Source organism: Pinus tabuliformis, chromosome J (assembly GCF_031772625.1).
Source record: "Pinus tabuliformis cultivar Carrire ecotype Pingquan chromosome J, CPIR1, whole genome shotgun sequence".
Taxonomy (NCBI): domain Eukaryota; kingdom Viridiplantae; phylum Streptophyta; class Pinopsida; order Pinales; family Pinaceae; genus Pinus; species Pinus tabuliformis.
The window spans coordinates 798,117,031-798,126,764 of NC_142295.1; the positions used below are offsets into that span (position 1 = coordinate 798,117,031).

General features: G+C 36.1%; 1 protein-coding gene across 1 annotated transcript; it reads left to right on the forward strand.

Annotated features, from left to right (window-relative positions):
• Window positions 1-4,014: 4,014 nt before the first annotated feature.
• LOC149229133 (eukaryotic initiation factor 4A-3) lies at window positions 4,015-7,863 on the forward strand. The gene is made up of 6 exons (XM_089378492.1): window positions 4,015-4,787; window positions 6,082-6,511; window positions 6,609-6,728; window positions 6,886-7,053; window positions 7,149-7,235; window positions 7,415-7,863. The coding sequence occupies exons 1-6, from the start codon at window positions 4,468-4,470 to the stop codon at window positions 7,526-7,528; spliced, it is 1,239 nt and encodes a 412-aa protein (XP_089234618.1). The 5' UTR covers window positions 4,015-4,467; the 3' UTR covers window positions 7,529-7,863.
• The last annotated feature ends 1,871 nt before the right edge of the window (window positions 7,864-9,734 follow it).

Below are 9,734 nucleotides of genomic sequence, written 5' to 3' on the forward strand. Positions count from 1 at the left end.
TTGTTTCGAACAATAGATTTAGTGTCCTTGACATGGGGTCTCCCCCCAAATGAAGTTGTCTCTTGTACCTTTGAACATTAAAGGGATGACTATCATAAGCCACAAGCAATCTTTTGAGCTCTATTGAAGCTTTCTAAGCCATATGTAGTATTTCTTTAGAAGTTAATGTTTGTTGGTTTTCGGGTAAGATGTAGAATGAATCATTGTTAAAATGGACCTTTATGGGCTATTAATAATTCCAATGGGAATGGGGGTGTTGTTCTTGTAATTTGCAATTTCCTTTAGAGTTTTATTGTTGATCACATGGTGCAGATCCAAAACAATTGATGTATATGAATCACATTGATGTTGTAGCCCAAGGTTTTGGATTTTTGTTTTGTTTATGTTCAAAACTCCAAGACCAAGAGATGTGCACTTCGAGATTGGATTGGTTCCGTTCTAGATGTGGGGTATATTCTTAATGGTGATTTCAACATGGTCAAATGTAGGAGGGACAAGGATGGTAGTGTAACAATGTTATTTCTAGCTCTAAGACATTGGCATGGAGTGGGTGTAAGGATGCTTTACATGTTTTGGATCCAAATTGGAAAAAGACAAGTATGGATTATGGGGTCAGTTCACTTGGTGTTATTGTCAATAGGGAAACAAAATAACTCAAGGGAGATTACATTGGTTCTATGGCCCCCTAGATAGTAGTTTTTTGATTATGTAAAGAGCTTCCATCTATAGATGCAGTAATGGGAGCTAGAAGCTCAAACCATTTTCCCGGGAAATCCACCATTTTTTAAGGTCAAGAAGACTCCATTATCTTTATTCATGCTTAATGTTTCTCATCTTGAGTCCCATAACTTAATAGATTTAGTGAACGTAATATTGAATCTCTTCCCAAGGCCTTAAAGGGAAAAGAGCAAGCTAATATGATGGGATACAATGATTTGTAGATTTGTGAAATTTATGAGGGGTTAGGGTAGATTGATGGCTTTAAGAAAAATGAGGAAATTGAGCACTACTAAGCTTCAAATTAAGGAGATCAAAGTAGAGTCTAGAAGAATATCTCTAAAATACCACTCACTAAGAGAAAGCAACAAAATTAGAATGGTCTCCAAAAGGAGGGGGACTATATTGCTAAGGATGCCCATATTCATGCTAGAGCTCAATGGATTTTGGAAGGGAATCAAGTCTCCACATTCTATTTTGACTTCTTGAAGAGGAAATTTTATTCAAAGATAATCCTTAGATTGTGCATTACTGGTGGCACTTTAGAGGTAGACTCTTTCAGGATCAAAAACATGTTTAGGCTATGTTTTCAATGAATTTTATCTTATTATGCACTAATTGACATGGTAATGGAGGTTAGCAATGCATCTTAAAAAGTAATCCCTCATAAGGGATCTACAACTCACAACGATAGGGTGGATTGTGATTTCTCTTGAGAAGAATTACCTGTTGCCTTAATTCGATGAAGAATGCTAAATCTTTTAGGTTTGGTGGCGGTGTGAAAAATTTAAGGAAAAGTGGGACATGGTTGGAGATAACTTTTGTCACATGGCCAAGAGGTATTTATCCTCAAGTTCCTTGGTGGAATCCCTAAACCAAGAGATAATTAAATTAATCCTAAAGAATGTAGCTAAAGACATAATCAAGGTTGGAGGCATAACAACCTTTATAGCATTTCTTATAAAATTTCGGCAAAGGAAATAACTCTCCACATTTGCAAAGTGGCCACAATAGGGCAAGTTTATTTTGGACACGATGATCTTTGCATGGAAGGCAATAAAGTTGGCTAGAGAGTTGTATCAATGATCCTTATTTTTGAATTGATTTTGACAAAGCACGTGATAGAATGTATTGGTCCTTTATCACATATATGCTGCATTGCCTTAGATACGGGCCTAGATATGTTGTCACTACTTTATTCTCCAATGCTTCAAACTTTGTTTTGATGAATGACTCACTCTTAGCTTGAATCCCCCCTGCATCTTGTGATTGGAATGCATTATTTACCAATTCCATTAACCATATTTTGGAGGTTGCTAGGAATTAAGAAAGGATTGGAGGAATCTTCTCCTCGAAAGGTTTAGAGATGGTGAATAACCACTTTGTAAATGACTCTTTCTTTTCGTTTTGGATTAACAAGGAGTCTACGGATCCTAAAAGAGGTTTTCTAGACCTCTTATGTATTATTTTAGGAGCAACGATGAACGGGCGTAACATTGGTTTTGGTAGATAGGCCTTGACGACCCTCAAAATCCTCTTTCTTGAAACTCCTTCAACCTAGAGTGATTGTTTGCTATCTTGAGATCCCAGTTGGAATTGATCTTTTAGATATGGCTATGTGGAAGTGATCTCTTTAGAAGTTGCATACCAAGTGCCATTTGTAGTGATTTAAGGACCTCTCCTTTATAGGTAAGTTGATTGTTGTTTCAAGAATACTCTAGTTTTCCCATTTATATCATGTTACATGTTATCCCAATTTAGAAGATTGGAGTGAATTCTTAGGTCCTTTCTTTGGTAAAAATATAAAGGGGAGAGATGGCTTCTAATTATTCCTTGGGATCCTTGCATTGTGCCCAAGGAGGAAGGAGGTTGGATCTTGTTGATGTTGCCTCACAAGGTAATATTATGGCTGCTAATGGGGCAGTGAGTTGTCTAAATGATTTTGTCCATGGAAAGTCTTATTGTGATAACTTAGCATGCACTGAAAGTGCATGATTGTTTTTGATTGTGTGATGTAATCTCATCTCCACATTTGCTCCAAATCTTTGGGTCCTCCATCTACAAAATCATTTAGGAGGCTTGAAAATTTGTCCAAATTTGGTTGAGTGGAGTTGCTTAGAAAGTAGTTCACCTTGGGATCTGCCCTAGAACCCAATTTAAAGCTAAAAACATTAAGATTGATGCATTGTTGAACTCCCACAATTCTAAGGATGTAGGTTAAGTTGAAAATTCACTTTTCTTGGAGGGATCTCTGGGACTTCGAGGCTAGCTCATGGTAGGATGGGAGAGTTTTAACTTAATAGAAGGTATCCTAATCTTTGGGCAAGCATGCTAGTTATAAAAGACATTGGTGAGTTGATTCCTCACAAGGACTTGTTTAAATTGAATCTTGATATGCATGACACTATGTGTGGAGAGATTGGGGGTGATTGTCTAGTAGATAAAGTTATTAGCATGTCTCTAGGAGACTCTTCTCATTATTGCATCAAAAACATGTTATAACCTTTATTGTTAACATTCATTGGACTTTCATTTGAATCCAATGACAAGTGGGTTCTTGTGATACATAGTGTATGATCCATTCACTTGTCATTTTATTTACATGTCCTTCTCTACATAGTTATTTATTAGGCGCTATAATCTAGGGCCTTTTTAGCTAGGGGTGAGCTGAAAATGGGCTTTGTTTAGTTTGTAATAAACATATCACTATGGATACCATACCTTAAGCTTGTTAATAACATTAACAACACCCTTTATAAACCAAACAAATCCTACACTCACTACATTAATAAATTACGAAACATTTTATTTTATATATATCTAAATAAGTAAGCAAGCTTGTCTTTGTATAATAATAAACTATTTATAATAGAGTCTAATAATAACATTAACAACACCCTTCATAGACCAAACAAGTCCCACATTGACCACCCATGACATGTAGATTAATTGGTTTGGTTCGTAGAGCAAACAAGTCCCACATTGACCACCCATGACATGTAGATTAATTGGTTTGGGTGGGGTTTAGCCCCCATCAAATCATTGATTCAAATTTCATAGGAAAAGGTTGAGAGTGAGAAGCCACGGGGATAAAAATTGTTCCAAAATGTTGAACCTCATATACACAAGTGGTTAAAACATTCTTCTATCCAACATTAACGCCCATCTAAACATAAACTCACCTTAATTAAAAAAATCCAACATTATCTATATTAATAAATTATGAAACATTTTATTTTTACATTCTTGATAGAAGGCTAAGCTACCTTTTAATAGAATATAGTAATTCTTGCTGCACAAACATGCTATTCAGGGAACCAGAAAGGCATGAGCAATGACCCGCTTTTACCAACCTTTCCAAAACTGTGAACATTATAAAATGACTCGCAGTCGGCTTGCAAGAGAAAGCGCTCTATTTTTATTTTATTTATTTTTTAATTCACGAATATGAGAAACTTATTATTTAGGAAATGCTGAATCTCTAGAAGTAAACCTGTGCTATAAACCCTTATGGTATGCCTTAGCACTCTACGGGGATCGATTGCTGCATCTCTTATCAAAACACCTTGCGTTCGACTTTTGTAATCAGAGCGAGGGGAACACAAGACGAGTATTGAGATCCATCTCTTCTGGTGATTTGTTGGCGATCGATTGGCTTTTGCCGGTGGTCGTGGTCGTGGTGGTGCTGGTTGAAGGGTTAGGGTTTTTTCTGTTCTGTTATTTTTCGTAGGTGTGTCTGTTTTAGAATCAATGGCTGCCGCAGGCGGCAGTAGGAACCGTAACAACAACAATGGAGGGCGGAACCCTAATGCAGTTAACGATGAAAACCTGATATTTGAAACGAGTGCGGGAGTGGAAGCAGTCTCCAGTTTTGATCAGATGGGCATCCGTGACGACCTCCTTCGAGGTATTTACCAATATGGATTCGAGAAGCCTTCGGCCATTCAGCAGAGAGCAGTGATGCCTATCATCAATGGCAGAGATGTTATTGCGCAGGCCCAGTCTGGTACTGGAAAGACCTCCATGATTGCCCTCACCGTCTGTCAGATAATCGACACCTCCATACGAGAGTAATTTCTACACCTTTCTTTTTATTCATTATTTCGTTTAATTTTGTGGTTATTTCTGCTGCTAGGACGCACAAGCGGTGAATCATGTAGGGTTTCGATTTTTCCCAAAGGAAAACAAACAATTGAAGTAGATGATGCCCTAAGCTTGCACAATAATTTATTATTATTTTTTTGTTGTTGTGGGGAGCCGGTATGATACTTAATATCCTTGTGCAGTAAATCCCTTTCCAGTCTGATAGAATGCTCTGCAAACATAGTATTGGCTCAGAAGCAGTGGGTGGGGTATTTATTCATGGGTAAAGTGTATCTTTGGGAATTTGAATCTTGGTGGGAAATATCCCAACCCTCTTTTTCCCAAAGAAGTATGGGTGGTATGGGTGGGTATCTATTATGCCAAACTTTAGTAATTGCAACTGACCCCAAACTTCATACAACTGCCCTGTTTGCATGGGAAGAGCTTCGGAGTAAGTAGACAAACTCAACCTTTCCATGTATTTTTTGGGCAAGGCAAAGTTTAGTTCTGATCCATTATTATAATTATTTTTTTAATATTTCTTTTCAATTCCGATCATCTGGGTTGTTTTAAACTGGGTTACAACTTTTTATTTTAAAGAGAAAATCCCAGGGTCAATGTCCCATTAATCAGGTGGAACTATAAATTCCCACAAAATTTCTATGGGATTTGTGGAAGAATTTCCATTGAAATGGGGTTGACTTGTGTATAAACCTTGATGGAGAATATCACAACCCCTTCTTTACCATTTAAGCGAAACCCCGCCGACACACATTAATTTGCTTCTTTTAACTGTTCTTATGCTGTAAACTTTATGCCTGTCTTCATCCATTTCTTGAAAGAGAAGGGGTTTCATGGTAAACGAGATTGTATCATGCAAGCTCTTGTTAATTGGCACCAGGTTGGTATATTTGGTATATAGACTAGAGTTAAAACCAGGGAATCTCCTTGAAGGTAGTTTAATTTAGTTAACGTTTAGAGCCCATTTGTCTGCTAACTTGATCTGTTTGCTGTTTATTGAGAAAATAAATTGGTTTAGTTGCCCTGGTCATGAAATATAAGCTATTTTCAAGTGACAACCTAAAGCCTTTTGGTTGACAACCTAAAGGAAATTACAATGTAATTTTTAATATATTGTAACTTAATTCAACATATACTATTGACTCTTCATTAAGCTGATGTTATAGTGAGCACCTCTCAGTTGTGGGCATTAGGTGGTTTAACACTTCTTTAATATTTAGTTGTATATGTGGCGTAAAGGGTTTCCTTCGTCGTGTGCAGGGTTCAAGCTTTAATTGTGTCGCCTACACGAGAACTTGCGGCTCAAACAGAGAAAGTGATACTTGCCATAGGAGATTTCATAAACGTTCAAGCTCATGCATGTATCGGTGGTAAGAGTATTGGTGAGGATATCAGAAAACTGGAATATGGGGTTCATGTGGTATCAGGAACGCCAGGAAGAGTGTGTGATATGATCAAACGCAGGACCCTAAGGACCAGAGCTATTAAACTACTTGTTCTCGATGAATCTGATGAAATGTTGAGCAGGGGATTCAAAGACCAGATTTATGATGTGTATCGGTATCTTCCACCGGAGCTGCAGGTTGTCCTGATATCAGCAACTTTACCGCATGAGATTTTGGAGATGACAAATAAATTCATGACTGATCCAGTAAGAATCCTTGTCAAACGTGATGAGTTGACACTGGAGGTATGATTGAAACTGGATTCCTTATCCTGTCATTTGAGTTGTCAAATTTGTATTGTCACTAAAACAAGCATCCTGATCTATTTGTTGTGAATTCCAGGGAATTAAACAATTTTTTGTGGCTGTTGAAAGAGAGGAGTGGAAGTTTGACACCCTATGTGATCTGTATGACACTCTTACCATCACTCAAGCTGTCATATTTTGCAATACCAAAAGAAAGGTAACATACAAACACACTATTGTTTCTGCTTTTCTGCTTTGTGATTTTGACCTTTCTTTTCACCAATCCATTTTATTTTTCCCCTAGTGAGCAGCTAGTTTGCCAACTTAAGTGTTCAATTTATATTATTATTTAATTTGAGTTTTTGCACCTACAGGTTGACTGGTTGACAGAGAAGATGCGTAGTAACAATTTCACTGTGTCCTCTATGCATGGAGATATGCCACAAAAAGAACGTGATGCAATTATGGCTGAATTTCGTGCTGGCACAACTCGTGTCTTAATTACAACAGACGTTTGGGCTCGTGGTCTTGATGTTCAGCAGGCAAGTTCTCTTGGCTTTGGTCTCTTCCTTTATACTTTTAAAGTTTTTCATTGTGTTGAAGTTCATTGACATTTTACTTTTGTTTATAACATCAGGTCTCCTTGGTGATAAACTATGATCTTCCCAACAATCGTGAACTTTACATTCATAGAATTGGTCGCTCAGGTCGTTTTGGTCGAAAGGTAATCACAAACGTTTAAATTGTTTATTTGTGCTGGACAAAATGTAGGTTGTTGCTATCTACTATATAAAGGCGTCTTTTTTCATGTGTTAAATACATTTCTGATTTTGTTTTCTATCTGGTTATATTAAGGACTACTTCATTGACACATCGACGATTTTTCATTTTTGAAATGTGCAGGGTGTTGCAATAAACTTTGTCCGAAATGATGATATAAGGATTTTAAGAGATATTGAGCAGTACTACAGTACCCAGATAGATGAAATGCCTATGAATGTGGCAGATCTGATCTAAGTAATTGAGTCCTGATGCTGCAGCATAATTTTTTAGTTCAATATGAAACCTGATGCCTGCGTTGTACAATATATGTTAACTTGTCCCTGTAGTTGTAGCAGTTGTGCTATATTCAAGATTTTGCAGCGGGTAGCAGACTGGTTCTTGGTGTTGTGCCTGCAACATATTTGCTCTTTGCTCTTCTACCTTGTAGACTGTGATGTGATCTGCTGAATGGAGTGCTCTATTATTCACACCACAAAAATTTTCTTGTAGGTGTTGTTTTAACTTTTTTCTTGAGATAAATATTGAGAGAGTTTTGATATGTTTAATATATTTGACTTTTAATTGGCTTATAGTGGGATTGTTACATACACATAAGTGTTGATGTGTATCCAGCTATCTATATGTAAAATACTACTAGAAACTATTAATGAGTTCTGTTGGTGTCAAATACCACATTACTTACGAGTTAAAACATTAAGACTGATTCGTGTATGTCAAATCAACTGAGAGCACTCTTTTGACTGATTCTCACTTGATTTTTTCAGAAGGCCATCCCACATTTAGTTTCATATATGGTAGGCTGTTTCTCTTTAAATGCCCGGCTCATGGTTTCAATATATGATGAAACGAGAACCGTTAGGTTGATTTGGGAGGTTTACCACAATTTTCAGGGTTAGGGTGTTATTTATAAATCAAAGGTTAATTTGTTTGAGGTCTCATATTTAATGCACAATTTATGCTCTTTTACATATTTGAAATTCTCTCACAGATCTAATTGTTTTTGAATGCATCGATGATGCAACAGCTACTTCTGAGCAATGTTTTCAAATACTGTTTCGGAGAATTTTTGAGCAATGTTTGCAAATACTGTTTCGGGGAATATATTTTCAGGTGTCTGGAGATAAACTTATCAGAAATATCAGGGAAAATACCAGCAAGCACTGGCAAAAATCAGCATCTGGAAAAACCGAGAAAATTTTGGAAATGTCAGGATTTCCAACAAGGAGAAATTGGATATATTTGCAATACTTTTTCTGAGGTTAGAGCTCAGATGTTCAACGTGTAAATATCCATGTGGGCTCTCTTCCTTTTTAGGAAGGTTTGATCTCCATCTTCTAGTGCATATGGGTCAACTTGGCATCTCTCATATATATATATATATGCTATGAATTGTTCGCATAAAATGCTGAGAGACATACAATCAAATATTGCTATATATTGATTCTTTATTTTCTGAAAGATATGAAGATTTGGTATTACCAATTCTTTGGTTTTGACTTGTCCATACTCCTAAACTTTCATGTTCATACATGAGTATTTAACACACTCTTGGTTCACTAGGAAGCAATTCTGAGGGGTGGCCAAGAGGGATAGGGAGAGGTGGTGATTTTTATGTTAAAGTGGGAGCACTGTTCTTTGCTATTTATATTACTCCTGTTACTGCTTATCTGTTATACCAATTCTTAGTTTTGATTATCATAATTGAGAAAGGTCCGTTTTTTTAATAGTCCTGATGTCCAAGTGGCATCACTATGTTTTGTCATTAGTATTACTTTTTGTTTAATGTGTATGGGATCCGTTTTTATAAATAAATTTATTATCTACTATCTATATTATTCCTGTCACTGCTCATATGTTATGCCAATTCTTAGTTTTGATTATCATAATTGAAAAAGGACATTTTTTTTATAGTCTGATGTCCAAGTGGCAAAATATTTGTTTAATGTGTATGGGATCCGTTTTTATAAATAAATTTATTATCTATCTATATTATTCCTGTTACTGCTCGTATGTTATGCCAATTCTTAGTTTTGATTATCATAATTGAGAAGGGACCTTTTTTTAGGTCTGATGTCCAAGTGGCATCATTATATTTTGCCATAGTATTACTTTTGGTTTAATGTGTATGGGATTCATTTCTGTAAATAAATATATTTATTACACCTTCATAATCTCTCTGAATGCTTAATATTATTTTGCTATTTAGAGGAATTCGCAATTGGGCTGGTCTCAGATTCATGTAACATGGGGTCGATCAGTCTCAAATTAAATTCATAAATTCGTGTTACATGGATTGATCACAATCATTACCAATATAATCTATTCATAAATTCGTGTTACATGGATTGATCACAATCATTACCAATATAATCTATTCATAAATTCGTGTTACATGGATTGATCACAATCATTACCAATATAATTTACCAATATAATCTAT